Source organism: Tachysurus vachellii, chromosome 17, assembly GCF_030014155.1.
Source record: "Tachysurus vachellii isolate PV-2020 chromosome 17, HZAU_Pvac_v1, whole genome shotgun sequence".
NCBI classification, from domain to species: Eukaryota; Metazoa; Chordata; class Actinopteri; order Siluriformes; family Bagridae; genus Tachysurus; species Tachysurus vachellii.
Window position 1 is genome coordinate 15,976,709 of NC_083476.1, and position 27,981 is coordinate 16,004,689.

At 36.5% G+C, this 27,981-nt stretch overlaps 3 protein-coding genes across 3 annotated transcripts; 1 reads left to right on the plus strand and 2 right to left on the minus strand.

The window, feature by feature from the left end:
- Positions 1-1,062: 1,062 nt before the first annotated feature.
- Positions 1,063-8,104, minus strand: LOC132859602 (claudin-3-like). Its single transcript, XM_060890373.1, has 2 exons — positions 7,426-8,104; positions 1,063-2,290 (listed from the first exon to the last, which is right to left on the minus strand). Exons 1-2 carry the CDS (start codon positions 7,916-7,918, stop codon positions 1,647-1,649), a joined length of 1,137 nt encoding a protein of 378 aa, XP_060746356.1. The 5' UTR covers positions 7,919-8,104; the 3' UTR covers positions 1,063-1,646.
- A 7,931-nt stretch (positions 8,105-16,035) lies between these two features.
- On the plus strand, positions 16,036-27,977 carry LOC132859743 (claudin-like protein ZF-A89). The gene is made up of 2 exons (XM_060890637.1): positions 16,036-16,608; positions 26,604-27,977. Exons 1-2 carry the CDS (start codon positions 16,110-16,112, stop codon positions 27,233-27,235), a joined length of 1,131 nt encoding a protein of 376 aa, XP_060746620.1. The 5' UTR covers positions 16,036-16,109; the 3' UTR covers positions 27,236-27,977.
- Positions 16,954-18,098, minus strand: LOC132859742 (claudin-3-like). Its single transcript, XM_060890636.1, has one exon. It carries the CDS (start codon positions 17,897-17,899, stop codon positions 17,369-17,371), a length of 531 nt encoding a protein of 176 aa, XP_060746619.1. The 5' UTR covers positions 17,900-18,098; the 3' UTR covers positions 16,954-17,368.
- Positions 27,978-27,981: the final 4 nt, after the last annotated feature.

A 27,981-nucleotide genomic window follows, 5' to 3' on the forward strand; every position in this document is an offset into this window, starting at 1 on the left:
TATCAGTTGCTCAAAAATCTTATGACTTATCTGGGATAGTTTGTTGTTGTTTTCTTTCAGCAACAAAAAGTAAATTTTAAATTTTTAGCTAAATATACATATTCAGTAGTCATGCAGGAAAGAGAGTTATTACTTTCGACAGGCTTGAGTTGTCTAAAGATTATATGGCAAAGAACTATAAATATCGATAGAAATAAATCTATAGATATGTGAAATGTAATTTGTGACAGTTTGACAGGATGCCTGTTTTATGATATGTCTTTAAAAATGTTTTTTACACCACAGCCTTGACTCAAATCTGGTGTTGGTTTGAGTTTTCTATAACAGCAGCTCTAACAGTAATTCTGATTGAATTTCAATTCACAGGTGTATATTATATCTACAGGGACTCGTATTTAAACTTTACATTATCTTTACATAATCTAATGCTAGTAATAAATGCATTTTTAACAAAGAAAACCATATTATCTTTGATACAGTAAAGCTTCTTATTTACAGTAGCATTAGTGGAAGGAGTCTCTAGTATTAGTACATTTTCCACAGTGGGTGAGTCAAGACAGAGCACTTTGGACTTTCTGGTTCCTTGGTTACATGACAAACTGTCTTCAAAAGAAGACAAGAAAAGAGAGGCTATTGAGGAAATGACTGTTTGTGATAAAGAAGAACAAACCTGTCTCATGGATGTTCATTAACCTTAAATTTAAATATAAATGGATAAAATGTATGATGCGTCATTCCTACTGAAGCATATAATAACGTACTAACAAGCAAATTATTATCAAACAAAGCAGAATTAAACTTCTGGACATGTGGAAAATAATTAACAATCATCATTGGAGTGAAAACAGTAACTGTTGCATTTAACTTAAGCGATAAAGGATTTTTCAGTCAGTATGATATTGCACAAGAAAGTTTTGTTTTTGTTTTAACTGATACTTCATATGAGAATCCCATCAGATACTACGTAGACATCTTTGCTTTCTATTTCTCTTTCCTAAAAAAAGCTTTGTTTTATTCATTAAGCACCACCTCTAGCAAACAATTCTGCTCTTAAAAGCTCTGTGTTGTAAAGAATTCTTTATTTGTTTTCACTACACAAAGCAGTCTGTCTTCTTTTGTTGTTACAAAACACAGAGTAAATATCATCGGCCATTTCAACTGTATTCCTTAGGTTTTTTAATATATGATTTATTTTTAGAAGTAAAAAAAGTAAGCTGCAAATTTAAATACAAGCACAAGTACATTTATATTTTTGACGTTTAAGGAAGAAATCTGAGATAATATACAGTAGGTTTCAGTCATCACCATCATCATGCGAGTCTTCAGTTTCTATCCCTGGTCTGATTTCCATAAACAAATACATGTAAAAAAGCAGTGTGTCCTTTCTTCCTGAGTCTAAAAATTATAACAGGGTTATGTAAAGAAAAGACAAAAACATGTATAAAAATGTAACTACAGCCATTCAAACCACCAATTCACATTGCAAATTCTCATTCAGCAGGTAAAGTCTTAAAAGCAACTCCAAACACAGAGCAAACAGAGCACAAAGCAAATATGAACAGCATAACAGAGCCCTTCATCTCGGAGTCTACTCGGAAAATTCTTTGTCTTCCTTTATTAAATCTTTACCCGTCTTTTAAAGAATTTCACACATAGTCCTTCCCATAGGCACTAGTGGAGCGAGGAGCAGTATAGGCTTTTTTGGGTGGCTTGTACCTGGCCTCGCGTGGTGGACAGCTGCAGCATAGCAACGCTCCTCCGAAGATCAGAAGCGTAGCAGCCCCAAAGCCTATGTACAACGATGCTCCCAACTCCCTGCGCTGACTGGATGGCACCAACGGGTTGTAGAAATCCTGAACAATGGTGCTGGAGGACCAGGACACCGGGATAAGTGTCAGGAGGCCAGAGATGATGAAACAGATGCCAGAGACAATCATGACCTTTGCCTTGGATGCCTCATCCTCAATGCAGTTGGTGCACTTTGCACCCATGATAGAGATCATTAAAGCCAGAACACCCAGAATGATGGAGATGATGCACATAGCTCGGGCCGCCTGAAGGTCTTGAGAAAGAGCCAGCATGGAGTCATACACTTTACACTGCATCTGTCCAGTGCTCTGAACTACACAGGTCATCCAGATGCCTTCCCAGATGATTTGTGCTGTGACAATATTAGCTCCAATAAAAGCTGTGACCCTCCACATTGGCAGAGCGCAGGTTATAATAGATATGATCCAGCCCAGTACACCCAGGGCGATGCCCCCAATTTCCATTCCCATTGACATGGTGAGTTGCAGGTGCTCTGGCTGTGACGATACACAAAAAAGGCAAAAAGTCAAAAACCAAACCAATCTCTTTGTGCGGCTATACGAAATGGTGATACTGTAGGGAAAACAAGCTCCTTTTATATTCCCAAAGCACTGTGTGAGGAGGGAGGAGGCAGTTCTTACTGTGATGACATCATGCAAAGAGGCTGCAGGCGGCTGGTTTCATACACAGAGTATCACCTGTCTATCTGGGAGGAAGTTATGTAGACAGTTCTTTTTCAATTGCTCAGTAAAACCAGGATTTTTTACAATGGAACAAAAACACTTAGCTGCTTCATGCTGAAAGGGTAAATAAAACCATTGCTATGTATTTTCTTCAGTCAGCTATGAAAAGCCATAAATGGTTTTAAAACAATAATTTTTATTGTGTTTAGACAATTCAGAGCCAAATCAATCAAAGATCTAGACTCTCAACTCTAGTCATTATCATAAGATTTTCATCTTTCATTAAAGCACAATATTATTTTGTTGTGGTTTCTGTAGACCAGGGACTAGATTAAAACCTTGGTGTGTGATTAGCAAAGACTTTTAAAATTATTATGCTATGTCAAAATTTAGCCAAGATACTAACTTTAGCAAAACAGCATCCTAAAGAGCAAAACTTTGCTTGCATTGCATTGGTAATGTAAAACCACAAGGGCAGGAGTCTTACAAATGTGATGAATTTCTTGCACAAGTATCTGGATTGTACATCACTTGCAGTGCAGATCCGGGTTCAAATCTATTTCATCTTAGCAAAATTTCCAGTACACTTTCCAGCCCTCAAAAAAACACAAAAAGATCCAACTATAATTAAAAAAATGTCATAATGCTTGGTTGGGAACTAAATATTTGCTGTTTACCATGTTTTTGTCAGTGCTTAATACAAACATACCTATAAATGGTTTTAAACCAATAATAAAGAGATAAAACTCATGTTCACACAATTCAGAGATCAATCACAGATCTAGTTGACAAGTAAGTTAAATAAATAGTCTGGTAAGTAACAGTTCCTGGTTTTATGAAATGATCATTGTGGTTAATATAAATATTTACAAATGTCACTAGATTCACCTGGATTACAAGCAATACTTAGCAATACTAAGCTGTTTTTGTTTGTTTTTTACTTTAAGATACTAGCTATGTAAGCAATGCTTGTAATCCAGGTGAATCTAGTGACATTTACTGAAGTTGAATATCTTTGTGGTATTACCTTTGAGGTAAATTTCCTACCCTATCCTTTGTCCACGTTGGTTTAGATGTTGTATATTGACAGTAATATTTAACATTGTCACAGATCTGGACTTTGACTTCAACACTGAAAAACATTCACTTTGTTATTTTTTTACTGCTCCCGCAATGCTTTGGCCTTGTGTTTGGGAACATTGAGAAGTGCAGTTTTAGAACGTTTTAGCAGACTAAAACAGTCTAATATCAACCTTGTATTTTGCTCCATCCAATATTCCTTCCATTTAGACCAGAAGCAAAAACATTAAAAACTTCTTCAGACCATGATGCTGCCATCACCGGATCTGCCATCATCAGTTTAGACATCCTAATAATGTAGTTAGGTATGGTCTGTGTTATGTTTCCACCATACTTTGAAATTTGTCACACACAAAAAAACGCAGATCTTCACTGGATCTTTCACTTATATAGTACTTCTTGATCAATGGTTTCTAAGTTGGCTTTTAAATATGTTGACTGTTACACTTTCACTCTACTCTCAGTTACTGTACTCTGTAACACATTCAGTGTGATTACTTGCCTTGACATGGTTTCCCTCACCAGATTCTGTCTTGTTTTCTGTCTTGTCAGTTTTCTGGGTACATATTGGGATATCCAAGATATTCGAAATAATTTTACACCCTATTACTATATTATGAATATGAATGGGGGGGGCACGGTGGCTTAGTGGTTAGCACGTTCGCCTCACACCTCCAGGGTCGGGGTTCGATTCCCGCCTCCACCTTGTGTGTGTGTGGAGTTTGCATGTTCTCCCTGTGCCTCGGGGGTTTCCTCCGGGTACTCCGGTTTCCTCCCCCGGTCCAAAGACATGCATGGTAGGTTGATTGGCATCTCTGGAAAATTGTCCCTAGTGTGTGATTGTGTGAGTGAATGAGAGTGTGTGTGTGTGTGCCCTGTGATGGGTTGGCACTCCGTCCAGGGTGTATCCTGCCTTCATGCCCGATGACGCCTGAGACAGGCACAGGCTCCCCGTGACCCGAGGTAGTTCGGATAAGCGGTAGAAGATGAATGGATGAATGAATATGAATGAATATGTTCTTGGCATTCATTTTCACTCCTTTCCTTCAGACTGACAGGGTGTAAAATACTTATATGAGAAACATTTTCTACAAATAATTAATTCTGACCATACTGAAAATTCACTGTAACAGAACCTGAGTCAAAAATACTGACAGGAACAATGCATGTATTTATCTGTGCCATGGAAACTGTGCCATTTCTTACATGTGCATGAAATTCAGCACGAGTTTCATAGAGAAGAAGCAAACAATTTAACAGGTTATTATATGTGGAACCATGACTTACAGTCCCACTAAGATTGCAAAATGCAGAAATAGTCACTGGTGGAAAACTTATGCAAGACTTTATCATGAATATTAATTAACCATCAATTGAATAGTCGGTTCTTTAGAGCACCACAATGACTGCCTTATTCCTAATTATTCTAATACAGGAGATGTGTAGGCTAAATATCCAACAATTACTGTTTTGCAGAATGTACACACTATTATTATTAATAATAATATTATTATTAATAATAATAATAATAATAATAAGAAGAAGAAGAAGAAGAAGAAGAAGAAGAAGAAGAAGAAGAAGAAGAAGAGAAAATTAAAGCAGCTTGTTGTGTAGCTTAAGGAGAAGTTTCATTTTTCATCCAAAGAACACAAAGTGCTTGAACCTGTTGTGTGTCTCAGGATTACAGTGACTACTGTTTATAATAAAACTGCCTAATATTCAAATTTAAACTGTTTTGTGATCATACTTTCATTATTTTATAAGGATGAAGTATATCACCATAACATTGTCAATGTACAAAGAAGAAGTGCAAATGCCATAAAAGTTCAAAAACAAAAATGCCATAAATGTTCAGGTATTATAAAACCTTTGAGAGTTTTGTTTAGCCATTTTATGGTATCATGACCTCTGTGCTGAAAAGGAAATGCTTAAATCACTTATGATTAAAAGGTGGGGTCAGTCTGATATTTGGATATACTTCCTTAACTGACTATTTGTATCTCAACCACATGTAAAGTTTGAGCTTTTTTAAAATCTGCTTACTTCCAAAAGATAAAAAAAACCAAAAAAAAAAACAAAACAAAAAAAAATACCCACACCAACCTCTATCACTGCCTCTTTTCTAAAAGTGGCACAGATGCACCACTGCCACATTGACGGTAATAAAAACTGAAATGATTGCACTAATGTTAATTTCATTATGACATGCAGCTATCCAATAATAACTTGACTAAAGCTTGACATTCGAAAAAATAAATCTATACACACTTCATACTCAAACTGATCCTGATCTTGGATAAATTTGAATCTTTGTGAACATTCAGAATAATGCCATGTTCACCAACTTAATGCAACATACTCTACATTAAAAGGTTATGTACAACTGCATGTGTTTAACAAAATATGTATTTATTACCATTTAATTTGTTGCTTTAATGAATGTACTGTGCAGCTGCGTTGATAGCGCAAAATAGCAACCAACAACCTAGTGTTGTTTACAGCAGGTTGGTTTGAGGATACAATCTGTGTTATAATGTTTAGCTCCTTTACCCTCTGCTCAGTTCAAACAGACTGAATTGTAAGTCACAGTGGATAAAATCATCAGCCAAATGACATAACTGTCAATATAAACAATCTAGGTTCTTTCAGACCTTTTTGTAGCTGAAAACCTGTTAAAGTTACTTAGATTTAGCTTCTCTTGATGGATGAGAATCCATATCTTATAGCAAGATATACGTGTAAAACATCATATTTCATGGAGCTATTATCTAGCTATTTTACAGTTCCTCGATGCAATGCTAACTAGCTAATTTAATGGCAGAGAAACCAGTGGCTTCTTTTGCAGGTTATACATTACATATAAGATATACCTTTATTCGTCCCACAATGTCGAAATTTCTCTATATACATATAATTATAATTTGATAGAGCTATGCCAGTAATACTGTGAATTGCTAAACATTTTAGCAAAATGTGAATAGGAAGAAAAAACAGACAGATTTGTTATGATGATAGATTATGATTTTATCTCTGACAAAATGTTAGGTATAGAGAATATTTTAGATTATTTAACTCTCAATATGACATATTACTGCAAAATACTATATTAAATAATAAATATACAAAATATGTTAAACAGTAATTGTTAATATGAGCTTTTTATATATTTAAATACCTGGCATAATTAAAAATGGTACATGAAATGGAGTTAAAATATTGAAAGGTGTATTTACTTATGTATAGATTTTAATCATTCACAAACTTAATCTTCTTTGCTTGGTAGTACATTCTAACTTAGATATTGATTATCATGTGATCACAATGTCAAAAACAGTCAATTATGTTTACTAAATAATAAACGCCTAAAATCGATAACTCTGGAAACTATTTTTACAGTCGAACACAATATCAATAGTCCAAGGGCCTACTTTTTGTAAACTTTCCCTGTGTCTAAATTGATACTGAGATATATTGTATAATGTTTATTAAGAATTACATTTTAATAATGCATATTAAACAAAAAGAAAAAAACAAAACAAAAATAAATATTAATTTCATCCTGTCCTGTAGATGTCCATGTATTGGGATGTGTAATGTATTAACACACTCCAGTTAAAGCATGTCCAGCCTGAGGCATCTGTGCTCATATGCCTCTAATGCTCTCTAAAGCTGCTGAGATACCTTCAGACATAGTCTTTCCTGCTATAAGAGCTGGGAGCCACTGAGCGGTTAGTCATGGTATAAGCCACGCGACCTGCAGGAACGTATTTCATTTCCTTATCTGTAGGTGGGCAGCTGCAACACAAAATTGAGCCTCCAACCAGAAACATGGCCGCAGCACCCCAGCCCAAATACAGTGAGGCGCCAATCTCCATTTTCTGGGACTCGGGCACAATTGGACTGTAGAATTCCCGAACAATGGTATTTGCTGACCAAGACACGGGGATGAGTTGTGTGAAGGCTGCAGTTATGAAGGTGACACCAGAAATAATCATCACACGGGCTTTGGCAGCCTCATCCTCGATGCAGTTGGTGCACTTAGCTCCCACAATGGACACCAGAAGAGCCAGGATGCCCAGAACAATGGCCACTATGGTCAGAGCTCGAGCAGCCTGCAGGTCCTGAGGGAGAGCCAGAATGGAGTCGTAGACTTTACACTGCATCTGTCCGGTACTCTGAAAGACACAGCTCATCCAAATGCCCTCCCAGTAAACCTGAGCTGTGATGATGTTGTTTCCAATGAATGCGGAGACCCTCCACATAGGAAGGGCGCAGCATACAATGCTGAGGATCCAGCCGAGAACAGACAGAGATATTCCCAGAATCTCAAGCCCTAATGCAGCCATAGTGTCCTTGTTTCTCTGGTAAACTTACAACTAATCACTCTTTCTTAACTCCTTTCAGTAAATTAAGTCAGTAATCCTAGAGTATCAACACAACTAACAGAAGTTAGGAGCATGTCCTGATTCACTATGTTATATTGTGTTCAGAAAGAGAGGTTTGTGATATGGCTGCATGGACCTGCCCTTGTAATCTTTATAATGCTTAGAGGAAAAAAAAACCTGAACTAAATAAGAGATGATAAGCTACCATTCTGGCATTGGTTGACCTTCTTCAGTTCTGATCTTTAAATTATCCCATGGCCAATAGCACAGTTTCAACAATGTTTATTGAAATTAACTGCAGGATAACGACCAGCTTAGGTTTGGCTTATTACCTGATGGTTAATGGTTAGCTAGTCTCATCGGTGTTGGATGGCATATAAAAAAAGACTTCTGGGAAATTTCTCTCTGCTTTCCTGCCTGACTATTGAGCTTTATGCAAGTATTATTATTAGGACTGAACAAAAGAAACAGGCTGTGAATCTGTTAATATTACAGATTTAGGGTCAGTGCCATACTGTCAGAAGTATCATTAGAATGACATAAATCTAGTCTACAAGTACAGAATATAAAGCAATTTTAAACCAGACCATAAAAACTAGGAGGGGAATGAATCATCTCTATAAAGATTGGCTTCTCCAAAACACTTCTGTTGCAAAATTCAGTTAAACATTAAAGATATTAAAACAACACCTTCAATACACTTTCAATCATTTCGCATTCATTTAAATTTATTCAGAATATTCATTTAAGCATTTAATGTTATTTTTTCATACATGGTCATCTGCTGTTCTGCCTCAAGATTCAATGTGTTGTCAATTCTGAAGCGCTTTTCTGCTCACTGCAATTGTACAGAGTGGTTATCTGAGTTACTGCAGACTTTCTGTCAGCTTGAACTAATTTGGGCACTGTGTACAGTCCATCCACATTTGTAGAAATACCTCAAATTAGCCTGTCAGACACAACTGTCAAGCCATATTTTCTCCCCATTCACATTACCCAAAGCTGCTGACCATACCATATCTGCATGAGTTTATATATTGCATTGCTGCCACTCGATTGGGTGATCGGATGATTGCTTGAATGAGTAAGGTAGGTTTTCCTAAATACTGTAAATGCTCAGTGAGTGTGAGTTGAGTGGGGGTATTTTTATTTATTTATTTATTTATTTATTTATTTGTTTGTTTGTTTGATTGTTTGTTTGTTTGTTTCAGAATCAGGTTTATTGGCCAAGTGTGTTGACACACACAAAGAATTTGGTTCCAGCTGTTTGTGACTCTCAAAAGTACAGACATAAATAACACTATACTATACATTTAGCTTGGACTATACAAGACAAGACAAAACAGACTGAACAAGACAATACAGACGATAGATTAGAAATAATCTATATTTCTTTATTTATTTAACCATGATTGATTTTAAAATATTAAATTATTGATATTAATTAATCTAATTTCAGCAGAATAAATGGCCAATAATTCCCTAAAATATCCTAATATGTGAGCTCACAGAAGCACATAAAAGCATAAAATATATATAGTTTCAGTCATGTTGGCCCTGGAAAGAAATACCTTTTTATGGAAAAGAAATGAATTTATTTTTTTAATTTTTATCTCTCATATTTGCTTACATGTTGTACTATTTGCACCATATTCATGTAAGGACAAACTAAACATTTACAAATTCTGATAACATTTAACCTTTCAAATTAGCTTTATCTTGAGTCTGGCAGAATGCAAACCATTAGATATTTGCATTGCACATTATGTCAGATTAAAAACTGATTATGTACCAGTCAAGGAGGAACTGAAACAGGTCCAACACAATAGCAAACTGAGAAATTTACCATGATGTATCCTTATTGCTTTCAAAACTGTTGCCAGAAATATTGTGTACTCATTAGCAGAATTAGAATATTGCCATTTAAAAGCACAATAAGTCGTAGATTTATTTTAAATAAAAGATATTTCTTCTTTTCTAAGATTTCTTATGCTATTTACCCATCTCTTAATTCAAATCACATCTAGTCACCTGTCAAATCATTTTAGTGACAGATGCTGCTAAATATCCCTCCCTGCACCATCGATTTTCTGTGTTGTTGGCACCCTGGAAGGGATGCCAGCAACACAGAGAGCACAGTCACGGACGATTTACACACTACAGACTTCAGTAACTAAACGAAACCCACTCTGCGCACAGGGTTGAGGTTTAAACAGACCATGGAGGTGTGATGCAAATGTTCCAACCACAAAACCAGCATGCCCTACAGTATATATACTTCTTGTAAATCACCTACCTACATACTGCAATTAAAACTATAAAATTAACTTGTCCATATATTTCACACACTGCTCTTCAGTTTGTAATGTAAAGATAACTTATCACACAGCTCTTATGTATCTTTAAATGCCTGACATACAGTAAGTGAGGATGTTTTTTTAACCTACTCAGTCAGGAGAGACTGAAACTACATGCTGTCTGTTCATATCTGATCAATGGCTGTGTGTGTGTGTGTGTGTGTGTGTGTGTGTGTGTGTGTGTGTGTGGTTTCTGTTCCGTGACCTACGTGATAAAGTAGTCTAGCGAGTTTCTGTTTGCTCAAATTTTCTGCTCGAATGTCACCTCCGCGCATGCGCATGAACTAACCAGGGTGTTGTCGCACCTAACCATGTAAATAAGTAGTCTGCGAAACAGTTGAAAATCAGGTGTTTGTGCACTCAAAAACGGCCAGAGAAGGCAGTGCTGGATGATTTTTACAAAGCCAACTTGTTTAAATATTTACTCATTTACTGTTTCCGATGATTGATCTAAAAAAAAAAAGGTCTGTTTAATCACTTTTACTAATGTGCATCTTATGTGCATCTGTAGAATCTGTATTTCATCAGATCCAGTGACTCTCTGAACATGGCGTTTCGTTTTTCCAAATTCCAAATATATTCATATATTTGGTATACACATATTGGGTATACACACACACACACAGACACACAGAGACACACTCTCACAGAGACACAAACACACACACATCCCATTGCACCTGTTTCAGGATATTAGGGAGTGGCTCATTGCTGTACAAACACCACTCATTCTTCAACCGTGACACGACCGGAGATTCCTGAGAGCCAGCATACAGTAGTAGATCATCTTTTCAGTGAGTCAGATGGTGATTGTTGTGAAGGTTGTGCGGTTTAATCTCACTGCTGCGCACGCGCACACATTCAACTAGAACTAGTAGGCTGTATCCCAAACCATATAAGTAGCAGCCCGAGCCATAATAACAATGACATCAATGGTGTAAAGATATATTCCACTGTTTAGTACCGTAGTATGTAGTTTGGAACGGATCCCAGGAATTCAGGTATTTTGAAAATAATAAAACTTTTATGTGCACATCAATGTGTCGGTGAAATTCAGTTCAGACATTTAAATGTCATGCAAAAATGCTCAGTGCGTCGTTTGCATAAAACAACTGACATAAAAAGAAACCTGAAGGTCGGTGAGAAAGTGAGATGAGCTACAGATCACACTTGTGATACAGATTTTTTATATATTTCTCATGCTGTAGTGTTTATTTAAGATAAAACACCCTGTATATTTACTATTCAATACTTATAAATATAGAGTGATTTATGGTCGTGGTGACTGAGCTTGTGGATTTTTGCAGTCGGTTCCTGACGTTCAATAAATCTATAAAGGTGAAGACTCGAAGAGCGACTGTAAAGTGAGTCGCTCGTGAGGTATTCAACAATCTTCAGCGGTTTGACGTCACGTTCTGTCAGTTCAAAGCAGCCGTGGCATGCGCGAAATTTTTGATGATGTCTTCTTCATAGTCATTTATGCTTTGTGACATATTACATGATTAGGTGAAAAGATTATTTTAAAACAATATGTTAACAATTATCAAAAATAAAATGAAATGTAAGAAAAAATTAAAAAACAACATCTGGACATTTTAGCCTATTTATTTGGTTTAAATTATACTTTCAGATACTTTCAGAGCTTTTTTAGTGTTATGTAGACATTTTCTTTTATATTCAACCGGTTTACAAAATATTCTATGCGTAGATTGGTCGTTGGTCAGTGAAGATCTGTGATAGGTCTGTTTGAAAGTGCTGATCGTTGATTGGTTGTTTTATAAACTCGCTTTTGATGTCCGTTGAACTCGTTTCGTAGTGCGCATGTGATGCTTGTTCCTGCCGAATCTATAGTGCGCATGCGCATGTGATATGCACAGGTGGCCCAGTTAGATTGTATGTTTTCGCATTTGTAATAGCGTTCCACTATTCAGGATAGCTACTCAAAACGTACAACGATTATGTCCACATTAAATCATTCCTGCTACAAAAAATTATGAGGAGTAAATGTGATTTTTGTGCATTTAAAAAAATGCTTATTCTTTTAGTGCTAAATTCATTTCAATCTAGTTTACATTAGTGTTTCTAATCTATCAATAAAAATGGGAGCAAAACATGATGTAATACTAAGATTAATGTAAGATTAAAATGTTACACATGATTCTTAATACTTTTCTTAATGCTGGATCACTGTTGTCATTTATGTAAATGACTATAAAACAGTGCTTTTATGACATTTTTATGACATTTACAAAGAGTGCATTATTTCATAAAGGTTTTTTTTTGTTTGTTTGTTTGTTTTTTCTTTCATTTTGTACTAGTGTACTACTGTACTAGTGTACTACTTTCATTTCTTTCTTTTTGTACTACAATGACCTGGAAAAGTTTGTTGGAGTTTACAGTCACTCCCCAGTACCATTTCATGCCACACTAGCTACGTATGTCTACATAGCATGCTTCCAAGAAACTGGCACAACACATGTTGATATACAGTATTTTTATCATTTAGAGAGCTGGTTATAGTAGCTTTGGATAAACCATTCATTCATTCATTCATCTTCTACCGCTTATCCGAACTACCTCGGGTCACGGGGAGCCTGTGCCTATCTCAGGCGTCATCGGGCATCAAGGCAGGATTCACCGTGGACGGAGTGCCAACCCATCGCAGGGCACACACACACTCATTCACTCACGCAATCACACACTAGGGACAATTTTCCAGAGATGCCAATCAACCTACCATGCATGTCTTTAGACCGGGGGAGGAAACCGGAGTACCCGGAGGAAACCCCCGAGGCACGGGGAGAACATGCAAACTCCACACACACAAGGTGGAGGCGGGAATCGAACCCCGACCCTGGAGGTGTGAGGCGAACGTGCCACCGTGCCCCCTACAGCAGTGTGATATCTAATTGAATTTTGCTGGCCACAGTAGATTCTGTTAATAGGGATTTGTGTACAAATGTTTTATGTCAGTATTTTGTTTAAACATGTTGGACATTTTTGCTGTGACTTGCCATATAGATTTTTATTCTAGAACTTTCTTTGTTTTATTGCTTTTGTGTTTTTGAGGTTTGGATTGATTCTAGTGATCAGACAAACATACTAATAAAGTTAGGAAATAAATGATAAATATAATAACATAAATAATAGTAGATTTTCTCCACAATAACAGCATTTTAAAAATTGCAGGCGATCTACATATGCTTCATGGACCCCACTTTGACAACGACAGTACTGCAGTAACATTACATGAAAGAGATCGTTCTTTCTTTCAGATCATCTCTTGTGTGTATGGATAAAAAGAAGTGAAAGAAACAATAGTTAATCATACTTTCAGTCATTTTTAGTGTCCTGTTTAACCTGTTCAGGGGTGTGGTGGATCTTGAACCTATCCCAGGAACGTTAAGAGCAAAGCAAAAATACACTTGGGATGTGACACTAGTTATGATATGATTGATATGATGGATTTGATTTGGGGCAAAATCTATTTATCAAAAGTCACCATATATAAATACACATAAGAAAACACAATATTATTGATGTAGTCAGTAGTAAAATGTTCAAATTACAGCTACAATTTTTTATTAAAGACATTATTCCTATTAGCAATAATGCCTTTTAACGAGGGCTTTTTGATTACAAATACAACCGTACAAGTACCTACATTAGATGCTTTCCCTTAAAAGCCCCCTTACTAAGTTTAAACACAATCAGTGTTTTCTCAAGCACACTATGACAAAACAACTAATTATCAACACTAAAGACTGATTACAAAGGAGATCAGAGGACCTTTATCTAAATAAATGATTCTTTCACTATCGACTACTATCATCTGTTGTGACAACAACAAACTGGTCTATTTGCCACAAATAACTTCAACTTTCCCAAGCATAGTAAAAAATATATCTTAGCCATTAAATGGACTAGGGTATAGAACTAAGACACTTTGGCCAAAAAATTAAAATCTGACATGTTTATTGAGGGATATTTTTGCTTTACATTGCTTAAGTGTGTCAGCTTATAGTAGGGACCAGAGCTATAACTAGGATGGCCAATGGCTCACCTAAACTAAGCAAAATATCACCAGTTTTTTCCAATCTAATACTGTCTAGTTTTAGTGAAACTGTGCCCACTGTTGCCTCAAATTACCATAATTGGCTGAAAACATCAATGTTGTCTTTTGCTGTTGTAGTTCATCCTTATAAAGTTTCAGAATGTTGTGTGCTCTGTGATGCTTTTCTGTTTATTTTTTTCTCAATTTTAAAGAGTTTTTATTGAGTTACTCTTGCAACCTGGAATTGGACTGACATTAGGTTATTGTTTATATTCAATTAAGGAGCTGGTGGGCTAAACTGCTCAGGTAACCTCACTGCATGAATTTGAAAACTGGACATAAGCTACCTGAAAGGAATAAATAAAAACATTTCAAAACTAACAATCTGTCAGTTCCCACATAGCTAGTTATGTCTCTGGATGGGTCACAATTGGCCTGAAATTCTTGTGATTGGACCATTTTTTACCTAAGCTCAACCGTATCTTAACCAATGTATAAAAACTGATTGCTTCTGCAGATCTTCCTATAAACAACTTTTTTCCATGCAATAACATCATTCTCTCAAGTATAGATATAAGATTAAATGCTAGTAGTGTGCTGTTCCTTACTGAAACAGTTAGTGGTTTTTATATAATAAACACTACTAATAAATAGTGCATAGGTTTAATCAGTGGAATCACTCTGTAAAATGAAAAAAAAAAAATACACTGTTTAACATACTATCCTGTCTACAGTTTTTCAGCCATAAACAACAGCAGAGTAAAAAGACCACACCAACAACGATTCAGAGGTTATTTGGAAACTGTGGGACAAAGCAGGTGCCTGTTTAGTCAAAGCTCAGGACTTGGTATTTAGTCATGCTTAGGCACATCATGTCAACGTTCACTTGAAGGCACTTTTAAAAACTGGTTGAGCCAGATTGGGTTTCCACAGGATTGTTGCATCTGTCCCTCCCCCATTTTAAGTAATGCAGGGACAAAAAGTACACTCAGTCACATGGAATGTTTGCATCTTTTTCTTTTCACAATTCAGAAGCTTTTCCGATGGTAGTTGTTGAACATCTTTTTAAAAATCCCATGATTTCCTCACTGCCTTTATAAGGCATTATTCAGAATGTGATGAGAACGAGAAAAGTGATCCCAGGCACTTATGACTGATCTGAAGGAATTTACATCGGTGTTAGTTTAAATCTAAATGTTGAATGTGTGATTTTTAGAATAACACACTATATAGCATATAACAATATAAGTATATATTTTATGCAATCAACATTATCACATGGAAAAACCTTTTGTCTCTTAATAATGTGATTGTCAAATACCCAAAGATATATCATCCATTGAATTTGGAACTTAGAATATAGAATTTAATTTAAAAAGTTATATTATCTGGAAAATCATTACATGTATATATATAATAGGTTAATGTATCTCAGGTTAATACATCTTACTTGGGGTTTTTAGAGGTTTAGCTTCTCTGCACACTTTTTTATGAGCTGAAAGCATACCCATATGTACAATAACAGACACACCTTTGTATTCACAATGCATTTAAGGCCTAAAGGCTTTTAGCTAGGTTTTTTCCCAAATTAAGGTTGTGAGGTGGTGCCTGTGTCACAAACCCCACCCCCTATCAGACACTTTTATAGTATCTGCTCTTACTGTGTTTGTCAGAAACTTGCCCAGAAACCACAGAGCTCTGTCAAAACAGCGTAAAAGGAAGAGAAGAGAAGGAGAACAAAATGGTATCGGCAGGGATGCAGATGCTGGGCGCTGCCCTGGGTGTCATCGGCTGGATTGGTGTTATCATCGTCTGTGCTCTCCCTATGTGGAGGGTCACGGCTTTCATTGGCAACAACATTGTCACATCGCAGATCCAATGGGAAGGCATATGGATGAACTGTGTGGTTCAGAGCACAGGGCAAATGCAGTGCAAGGTGTACGACTCTATGCTGGCGCTGAGCTCGGATCTCCAAGCCGCCCGTACTCTCACAGTCATCTCCATAGTGGTGGGCATCATGGGCATCCTGCTGGCCATGGCTGGAGGAAAGTGCACCAACTGCATAGAGGATGAGCAGTCCAAAGCAAAGGTTGCTGTGGCAGCAGGTGTTATCTTCATTATTTCTGGGGTATTGTGTCTGATCCCTGTGTGCTGGACTGCCCAAACCGTCAACAGGGACTTCTACAGCCCTCTGGTAAACCAAGCGCAGAAGAGAGAATTAGGTGCATCGCTGTTCATCGGTTGGGGAGCTGCTGCTCTGCTGATCATCGGAGGAGGTCTGATGTGCAACAGCTGCCCACGTAATGAGAAAACCCCATACACAGCAAAATGTGAATAGGAAGAAAAAACAGACAGATTTGTTATGATGATAGATTATGATTTTATCTCTGACAAAATGTTAGGTATAGAGAATATTTTAGATTATTTAACTCTCAATATGACATATTACTGCAAAATACTATATTAAATAATAAATATACAAAATATGTTAAACAGTAATTGTTAATATGAGCTTTTTATATATTTAAATGCCTGGCATAATTAAAAATGGTACATGAAATGGAGTTAAAATATTGAAAGGTGTATTTACTTATGTACAGATTTTAATCATTCACAAACTTAATCTTCTTTGCTTGGTAGTACATTCAAACTTAGATATTGATTATCATGTGATCACAATGTCAAAAACAGTCAATTATGTTTACTAAATAATAAACGCCTAAAATCGATAACTCTGGAAACTATTTTTACAGCCGAACACAATATCAATAGTCCAAGGGCCTATTTTTTGTAAACTTTCCCTGTGTCTAAATTGATACTGAGATATATTGTATAATGTTTATTAAGAATTACATTTTAATAATGCATATTAAACAAAAAGAAAAAAACAAAACAAAAATAAATATTCATTTCATCCTGTCCTGTAGATGTCCATGTATTGGGATGTGTAATGTATTAACACACTCCAGTTAAAGCATGTCCAGCTTGAGGCATCTGTGCTCATATGCCTCTAATGCTCTCTAAAGCTGCTGAGATACCTTCAGACATAGTCTTTCCTGCTATAAGAGCTGGGAGCACAATTGGACTGTAGAATTCCCGAACAATGGTATTTGCTGACCAAGACACGGGGATGAGTTGTGTGAAGGCTGCAGTTATGAAGGTGACACCAGAAATAATCATCACACGGGCTTTGGCAGCCTCATCCTCGATGCAGTTGGTGCACTTAGCTCCCACAATGGACACCAGAAGAGCCAGGATGCCCAGAACAATGGCCACTATGGTCAGAGCTCGAGCAGCCTGCAGGTCCTGAGGGAGAGCCAGAATGGAGTCGTAGACTTTACACTGCATCTGTCCGGTACTCTGAAAGACACAGCTCATCCAAATGCCCTCCCAGTAAACCTGAGCTGTGATGATGTTGTTTCCAATGAATGCGGAGACCCTCCACATAGGAAGGGCGCAGCATACAATGCTGAGGATCCAGCCGAGAACAGACAGAGATATTCCCAGAATCTCAAGCCCTAATGCAGCCATAGTGTCCTTGTTTCTCTGGTAAACTTACAACTAATCACTCTTTCTTAACTCCTTTCAGTAAATTAAGTCAGTAATCCTAGAGTATCAACACAACTAACAGAAGTTAGGAGCATGTCCTGATTCACTATGTTATATTGTGTTCAGAAAGAGAGGTTTGTGATATGGCTGCATGGACCTGCCCTTGTAATCTTTATAATGCTTAGAGGAAAAAAAAAACCTGAACTAAATAAGAGATGATAAGCTACCATTCTGGCATTGGTTGACCTTCTTCAGTTCTGATCTTTAAATTATCCCATGGCCAATAGCACAGTTTCAACAATGTTTATTGAAATTAACTGCAGGATAACGACCAGCTTAGGTTTGGCTTATTACCTGATGGTTAATGGTTAGCTAGTCTCATCGGTGTTGGATGGCATATAAAAAAAGACTTCTGGGAAATTTCTCTCTGCTTTCCTGCCTGACTATTGAGCTTTATGCAAGTATTATTATTAGGACTGAACAAAAGAAACAGGCTGTGAATCTGTTAATATTACAGATTTAGGGTCAGTGCCATACTGTCAGAGGTATCATTAGAATGACATAAATCTAGTCTACAAGTACAGAATATAAAGCAATTTTAAACCAGACCATAAAAACTAGGAGGGGAATGAATCATCTCTATAAAGATTGGCTTCTCCAAAACACTTCTGTTGCAAAATTCAGTTAAACATTAAAGATATTAAAACAACACCTTCAATACACTTTCAATCATTTCGCATTCATTTAAATTTATTCAGAATATTCATTTAAGCATTTAATGTTATTTTTTCATACATGGTCATCTGCTGTTCTGCCTCAAGATTCAATGTGTTGTCAATTCTGAAGCGCTTTTCTGCTCACTGCAATTGTACAGAGTGGTTATCTGAGTTACTGCAGACTTTCTGTCAGCTTGAACTAATTTGGGCACTGTGTACAGTCCATCCACATTTGTAGAAATACCTCAAATTAGCCTGTCAGACACAACTGTCAAGCCATATTTTCTCCCCATTCACATTACCCAAAGCTGCTGACCATACCATATCTGCATGAGTTTATATATTGCATTGCTGCCACTCGATTGGGTGATCGGATGATTGCTTGAATGAGTAAGGTAGGTTTTCCTAAATACTGTAAATGCTCAGTGAGTGTGAGTTGAGTGGGGGTATTTTTATTTATTTGTTTGTTTGTTTGTTTGTTTGTTTGTTTGTTTGTTTCAGAATCAGGTTTATTGGCCAAGTGTGTTGACACACACAAAGAATTTGGTTCCAGCTGTTTGTGACTCTCAAAAGTACAGACATAAATAACACTATACTATACATTTAGCTTAGACTATACAAGACAAGACAAAACAGACTGAACAAGACAATACAGATGATAGATTAGAAATAATCTATATTTCTTTATTTATTTATGGTTTGTCCTGCAAAGTGCTAGAGCACAATAAATGTATAACCATGATTGATTTTAAAATATTAAATTATTGATATTAATCTAATTTAAGCAGAATAAATGGCCAATAATTCCCTAAAATATCCTAATATGTGAGCTCACAGAAGCACATAAAAGCATAAAATATATATAGTTTCAGTCATGTTGGCCCTGGAAAGAAATACCTTTATATGGAAAAGAAATGAATTTATTTTTTTAATTTTTATCTCTCATATTTGCTTACATGTTGTACTATTTGCACCATATTCATGTAAGGACAAACTAAACATTTACAAATTCTGATAACATTTAACCTTTCAAATTAGCTTTATCTTGAGTCTGGCAGAATGCAAACCATTAGATATTTGCATTGCACATTATGTCAGATTAAAAACTGATTATGTACCAGTCAAGGAGGAACTGAAACCAGGTCCAACACAATAGCAAACTGAGAAATTTACCATGATGTATCCTTATTGCTTTCAAAACTGTTGCCAGAAATATTGTGTACTCATTAGCAGAATTAGAATATTGCCATTTAAAAGCACAATAAGTCGTAGATTTATTTTAAATAAAAGATATTTCTTCTTTTCTAAGATTTCTTATGCTATTTACCCATCTCTTAATTCAAATCACATCTAGTCACCTGTCAAATCATTTTAGTGACAGATGCTGCTAAATATCCCTCCCTGCACCATCGATTTTCTGTGTTGTTGGCACCCTGGAAGGGATGCCAGCAACACAGAGAGCACAGTCACGGACGATTTACACACTACAGACTTTAGTAACTAAACGAAACCCACTCTGCGCACAGGGTTGAGGTTTAAACAGACCATGGAGGTGTGATGCAAATGTTCCAACCACAAAACCAGCATGCCCTACAGTATATATACTTCTTGTAAATCACCTACCTACATACTGCAATTAAAACTATAAAATTAACTTGTCCATATATTTCACACACTGCTCTTCAGTTTGTAATGTAAAGATAACTTATCACACAGCTCTTATGTATCTTTAAATGCCTGACATACAGTAAGTGAGGATGTTTTTTTAACCTACTCAGTCAGGAGAGACTGAAACTACATGCTGTCTGTTCATATCTGATCAATGGCTGTGTGTGTGTGTGTGTGTGTGTGTTTGTGTGTGTGTGTGTGGTTTCTGTTCCGTGACCTACGTGATAAAGTAGTCTAGCGAGTTTCTGTTTGCTCAAATTTTCTGCTCGAATGTCACCTCCGCGCATGCGCATGAACTAACCAGGGTGTTGTCGCACCTAACCATGTAAATAAGTAGTCTGCGAAACAGTTGAAAATCAGGTGTTTGTGCACTCAAAAACGGCCAGAGAAGGCAGTGCTGGATGATTTTTACAAAGCCAACTTGTTTAAATATTTACTCATTTACTGTTTCCGATGATTGATCTAAAAAAAAAAGGTCTGTTTAATCACTTTTACTAATGTGCATCTTATGTGCATCTGTAGAATCTGTATTTCATCAGATCCAGTGACTCTCTGAACATGGCGTTTCGTTTTTCCAAATTCCAAATATATTCATATATTTGGTATACACATATTGGGTATACACACACACACACAGACACACAGAGACACACTCTCACAGAGACACAAACACACACACATCCCATTGCACCTGTTTCAGGATATTAGGGAGTGGCTCATTGCTGTACAAACACCACTCATTCTTCAACCGTGACACGACCGGAGATTCCTGAGAGCCAGCATACAGTAGTAGATCATCTTTTCAGTGAGTCAGATGGTGATTGTTGTGAAGGTTGTGCGGTTTAATCTCACTGCTGCGCACGCGCACACATTCAACTAGAACTAGTAGGCTGTATCCCAAACCATATAAGTAGCAGCCCGAGCCATAATAACAATGACATCAATGGTGTAAAGATATATTCCACTGTTTAGTACCGTAGTATGTAGTTTGGAACGGATCCCAGGAATTCAGGTATTTTGAAAATAATAAAACTTTTATGTGCACATCAATGTGTCGGTGAAATTCAGTTCAGACATTTAAATGTCATGCAAAAATGCTCAGTGCGTCGTTTGCATAAAACAACTGACATAAAAAGAAACCTGAAGGTCGGTGAGAAAGTGAGATGAGCTACAGATCACACTTGTGATACAGATTTTTTATATATTTCTCATGCTGTAGTGTTTATTTAAGATAAAACACCCTGCATATTTACTATTCAATACTTATAAATATAGAGTGATTTATGGTCGTGGTGACTGAGCTTGTGGATTTTTGCAGTCGGTTCCTGACGTTCAATAAATCTATAAAGGTGAAGACTCGAAGAGCGACTGTAAAGTGAGTCGCTCGTGAGGTATTCAACAATCTTCAGAGGTTTGACGTCACGTTCTGTCAGTTCAAAGCAGCCGTGGCATGCGCGAAATTTTTGATGATGTCTTCTTCATAGTCATTTATGCTTTGTGACATATTACATGATTAGGTGAAAAGATTATTTTAAAACAATATGTTAACAATTATCAAAAATAAAATGAAATGTAAGAAAAAATTAAAAAAACAACATCTGGACATTTTAGCCTATTTATTTGGTTTAAATTATACTTTCAGATACTTTCAGAGCTTTTTTAGTGTTATGTAGACATTTTCTTTTATATTCAACCGTTTACAAAATATTCTAAGCGTAGATTGGTCGTTGGTCAGTGAAGATCTGTGATAGGTCTGTTTGAAAGTGCTGATCGTTGATTGGTTGTTTTATAAACTCGCTTTTGATGTCCGTTGAACTCGTTTCGTAGTGCGCATGTGATGCTTGTTCCTGCCGAATCTATAGTGCGCATGCGCATGTGATATGCACAGGTGGCCCAGTTAGATTGTATGTTTTCGCATTTGTAATAGCGTTCCACTATTCAGGATAGCTACTCAAAACGTACAACGATTATGTCCACATTAAATCATTCCTGCTACAAAAAAAATTATGAGGAGTAAATGTGATTTTTGTGCATTTAAAAAAATGCTTATTCTTTTAGTGCTAAATTCATTTCAATCTAGTTTACATTAGTGTTTCTAATCTATCAATAAAAATGGGAGCAAAACATGATGTAATACTAAGATTAATGTAAGATTAAAATGTTACACATGATTCTTAATACTTTTCTTAATGCTGGATCACTGTTGTCATTTATGTAAATGACTATAAAACAGTGCTTTTATGACATTTTTATGACATTTACAAAGCGTGCATTATTTCATAAAGGTTTTTTTTTTTGTTTGTTTGTTTGTTTGTTTTTTCTTTCATTTTGTACTAGTACAATGACCTGGAAAAGTTTGTTGTTTACAGTCACTCCCCAGTACCATTTCATGCCACACTAGCTACGTATGTCTACATAGCATGCTTCCAAGAAACTGGCACAACACATGTTGATATACAGTATTTTTATCATTTAGAGAGCTGGTTATAGTAGCTTTGGATAAACCATTCATTCATTCATTCATCTTCTACCGCTTATCCGAACTACCTCGGGTCACGGGGAGCCTGTGCCTATCTCAGGCGTCATCGGGCATCAAGGCAGGATTCACCGTGGACGGAGTGCCAACCCATCGCAGGGCACACACACACTCATTCACTCACGCAATCACACACTAGGGACAATTTTCCAGAGATGCCAATCAACCTACCATGCATGTCTTTGGACCGGGGGAGGAAACCGGAGTACCCGGAGGAAACCCCCGAGGCACAGGGAGAACATGCAAACTCCACACACACAAGGTGGAGGCGGGAATCGAACCCCGACCCTGGAGGTGTGAGGCGAACGTGCCACCGTGCCCCCTACAGCAGTGTGATATCTAATTGAATTTTGCTGGCCACTGTAGATTCTGTTAATAGGGATTTGTGTACAAATGTTTTATGTCAGTATTTTGTTTAAACATGTTGGACATTTTTGCTGTGACTTGCCATATAGATTTTTATTCTAGAACTTTCTTTGTTTTATTGCTTTTGTGTTTTTGAGGTTTGGATTGATTCTAGTGATCAGACAAACATACTAATAAAGTTAGGAAATAAATGATAAATATAATAACATAAATAATAGTAGATTTTCTCCACAATAACAGCATTTTAAAAATTGCAGGCGATCTACATATGCTTCATGGACCCCACTTTGACAACGACAGTACTGCAGTAACATTACATGAAAGAGATCGTTCTTTCTTTCAGATCATCTCTTGTGTGTATGGATAAAAAGAAGTGAAAGAAACAATAGTTAATCATACTTTCAGTCTTTTTTAGTGTCCTGTTTAACCTGTTCAGGGGTGTGGTGGATCTTGAACCTATCCCAGGAACGTTAAGAGCAAAGCAAAAATACACTTGGGATGTGACACTAGTTATGATATGATTGATATGATGGATTTGATTTGGGGCAAAATCTATTTATCAAAAGTCACCATATATAAATACCCATAAGAAAACACAATATTATTGATGTAGTCAGTAGTAAAATGTTCAAATTACAGCTACAATTTTTTATTAAAGACATTATTCCTATTAGCAATAATGCCTTTTAACGAGGGCTTTTTGATTACAAATACAACCGTACAAGTACCTACATTAGATGCTTTCCCTTAAAAGCCCCCTTACTAAGTTTAAACACAATCAGTGTTTTCTCAAGCACACTATGACAAAACAACTAATTATCAACACTAAAGACTGATTACAAAGGAGATCAGAGGACCTTTATCTAAATAAATGATTATTTCACTATCGACTACTATCATCTGTTGTGACAACAACAAACTGGTCTATTTGCCACAAATAACTTCAACTTTCCCCAGCATAGTAAAAAATATATCTTAGCCATTAAATGGACTAGGGTATAGAACTAAGACACTTTGGCCAAAAAATTAAAATCTGACATGTTTATTGAGGGATATTTTTGCTTTACATTGCTTAAGTGTGTCAGCTTATAGTAGGGACCAGAGCTATAACTAGGATGGCCAATGGCTCACCTAAACTAAGCAAAATATCACCAGTTTTTTCCAATCTAATATTGTCTAGTTTTAGTGAAACTGTGCCCACTGTTGCCTCAAATTACCATATTTGGCTGAAAACATCAATGTTGTCTTTTGCTGTTGTAGTTCATCCTTATAAGGTTTCAGAATGTTGTGTGCTCTGTGATGCTTTTCTGTTTATTTTTTTCTCAATTTTAAAGAGTTTTTATTGAGTTACTCTTGCAACCTGGAATTGGACTGACATTAGGTTATTGTTTATATTCAATTAAGGAGCTGGTGGGCTAAACTGCTCAGGTGACCTCACTGCATGAATTTGAAAACTGGACATAAGCTACCTGAAAGGAATAAATAAAAACATTTCAAAACTAACAATCTGTCAGTTCCCACATAGCTAGTTATGTCTCTGGATGGGTCACAATTGGCCTGAAATTCTTGTGATTGGACCATTTTTTACCTAAGCTCAACCGTATCTTAACCAATGTATAAAAACTGATTGCTTCTGCAGATCTTCCTATAAACAACTTTTTTCCATGCAATAACATCATTCTCTCAAGTATAGATATAAGATTAAATGCTAGTAGTGTGCTGTTCCTTACTGAAACAGTTAGTGGTTTTTATATAATAAACACTACTAATAAATAGTGCATAGGTTTAATCAGTGGAATCACTCTGTAAAATGAAAAAAAAAAAAATACACTGTTTAACATACTATCCTGTCTACAGTTTTTCAGCCATAAACAACAGCAGAGTAAAAAGACCACACCAACAACGATTCAGAGGTTATTTGGAAACTGTGGGACAAAGCAGGTGCCTGTTTAGTCAAAGCTCAGGACTTGGTATTTAGTCATGCTTAGGCACATCATGTCAACGTTCACTTGAAGGCACTTTTAAAAACTGGTTGAGCCAGATTGGGTTTCCACAGGATTGTTGCATCTGTCCCTCCCCCATTTTAAGTAATGCAGGGACAAAAAGTACACTCAGTCACATGGAATGTTTGCATCTTTTTCTTTTCACAATTCAGAAGCTTTTCCGATGGTAGTTGTTGAACATCTTTTTAAAAATCCCATGATTTCCTCACTGCCTTTATAAGGCATTATTCAGAACGTGATGAGAACGAGAAAAGTGATCCCAGGCACTTATGACTGATCTGAAGGAATTTACATCAGTGTTAGTTTAAATCTAAATGTTGAATGTGTGATTTTTAGAATAACACACTATATAGCATATAACAATATAAGTATATAGTTTATGCAATCAACATTATCACATGCACACCAGTAATATGGAAAAACCTTTTGTCTCTTAATAATGTGATTGTCAAATACCCAAAGATATATCATCCATTGAATTTGGAACTTAGAATATAGAATTTAATTTAAAAAGTTATATTATCTGGAAAATAATTACATGTATATATATAATAGGTTAATGTATCTCAGGTTAATACATCTTACTTGGGGTTTTTAGAGGTTTAGCTTCTCTGCACACTTTTTTATGAGCTGAAAGCATACCCATATGTACAATAACAGACACACCTTTGTATTCACAATGCATTTAAGGCCTAAAGGCTTTTAGCTAGGTTTTTTCCCAAATAAAGGCAGACATTGTGGGCGAGGTTGTAAAGTTTAAAGGGTTTCTCTAGATTCACATGTGGCTTTTATTAATTTGTAACCAGTGTCTGATGGAATAAAGCAAGAAATTTAGTACATAGAAACTCGGTTCTTCAGTTAATTTGTTTAAACTGCTTTTCTATTTAAAAGAACTGATAAAAAGGTAAAATCTACTACCATGATCTATTTTGTTTGGGAATAAGATATCTCCATTTTTTGTTTTTTTGTTTTTATTTGATTTTTTATTTTTTTTTAATTTAAAAAAATGGAGATATCTCATGCTAACAACACCAAAATTTTTATGAGTCATGCACTCAGTTTCTGATGTAAAAAAAAAGAGTGAGATCATCAGTGAAGATGTGACTATTCAAGGCTACATGTTGGTAATTTGTTGAAAGCAGGTAAAATGCTAGCGGGTGAGTCAGAATGTCACAGTGGGCCGTCTCTTCCTACACATGATCAAGACAAATGAGCCAAACCAGCCGAGCAGGTTGTGAGGTGGTGCCTGTGTCACAAACCCCACCCCCTATCAGACACTTTTATAGTATCTGCTCTTACTGTGTTTGTCAGAAACTTGCCCAGAAACCACAGAGCTCTGTCAAAACAGCGTAAAAGGAAGAGAAGAGAAGAGAAGGAGAACAAAATGGTATCGGCAGGGATGCAGATGCTGGGCGCTGCCCTGGGTGTCATCGGCTGGATTGGTGTTATCATCGTCTGTGCTCTCCCTATGTGGAGGGTCACGGCTTTCATTGGCAACAACATTGTCACATCGCAGATCCAATGGGAAGGCATATGGATGAACTGTGTGGTTCAGAGCACAGGGCAAATGCAGTGCAAGGTGTACGACTCTATGCTGGCGCTGAGCTCGGATCTCCAAGCCGCCCGTGCTCTCACAGTCATCTCCATAGTGGTGGGCATCATGGGCATCCTGCTGGCCATGGCTGGAGGAAAGTGCACCAACTGCATAGAGGATGAGCAGTCCAAAGCAAAGGTTGCTGTGGCAGCAGGTGTTATCTTCATTATTTCTGGGGTATTGTGTCTGATCCCTGTGTGCTGGACTGCCCAAACCGTCATCAGGGACTTCTACAACCCTCTGGTAAACCAAGCGCAGAAGAGAGAATTAGGTGCATCGCTGTTCATCGGTTGGGGAGCTGCTGCTCTGCTGATCATCGGAGGAGGTCTGTTGTGCACCAGCTGCCCACGTAATGAGAAAACCCCATACACAGCAAAATACAGCGCTCCTTCTCGCTCCCAGGCCTCTGCACCCTCCAACAAGGACTACGTTTAAGAAGGTCAAACACTGCTTATCTTACCTGCACATGTACTGAGCAGTTGTCAAAAGGACTTGATGGACAATTGTGAGAGTGGTTTTGTTGTTGTTGTTGTATTGTTTTTGCTTTACACAACATTAGACACTACTGCACCATGTTCAGCCAAAGTTTTTCTTAATTCGATGTTTTTTGTGATCAAGTATAAAATTTAGAATCAGTTTTCAATTCAGTTTTTCTTTATTCTTCACATTTTAAAGAATCCATGGTTTTGTAAATAAATATTTTGTACAGCATATATCTTTAATTTTTTATCAGGTATCAATACAAAACTAAAGATTAAAATGAAAATTCGTATGTTTCAGACGGACCTTTGTTTTTACTTTCTTTAGTTTTTAATCATGTATTTGAATTAATTTGCATAATGCGTTGTAGTTGTCAACACTTTATTTGTTGTTGGTTGTTAAAGAAATTCAAGTCACAAAGCTTTCCAAAGGAAGATGATTACCTTGACAATCCAGTTCAGGTGTGGCTCAGTTGAAAAAGACTACAGGTTCTTTGTGTGCCTGTACACAACTGCATAACATGTAAATGAAATGAAATCAAAAGCTTTTAATTTATCAGGCAACTATGTATTAGGGACATAAAGCCAAATTTTTTATTTAAAGTTTTTAAAACCTTTCCAGTAATTAATTATCAATCTTTTTGTTGTGTCATAATCTTTTTTGTTGTGTTGTAAAATAGAGCACATCTTGAATACAATCTC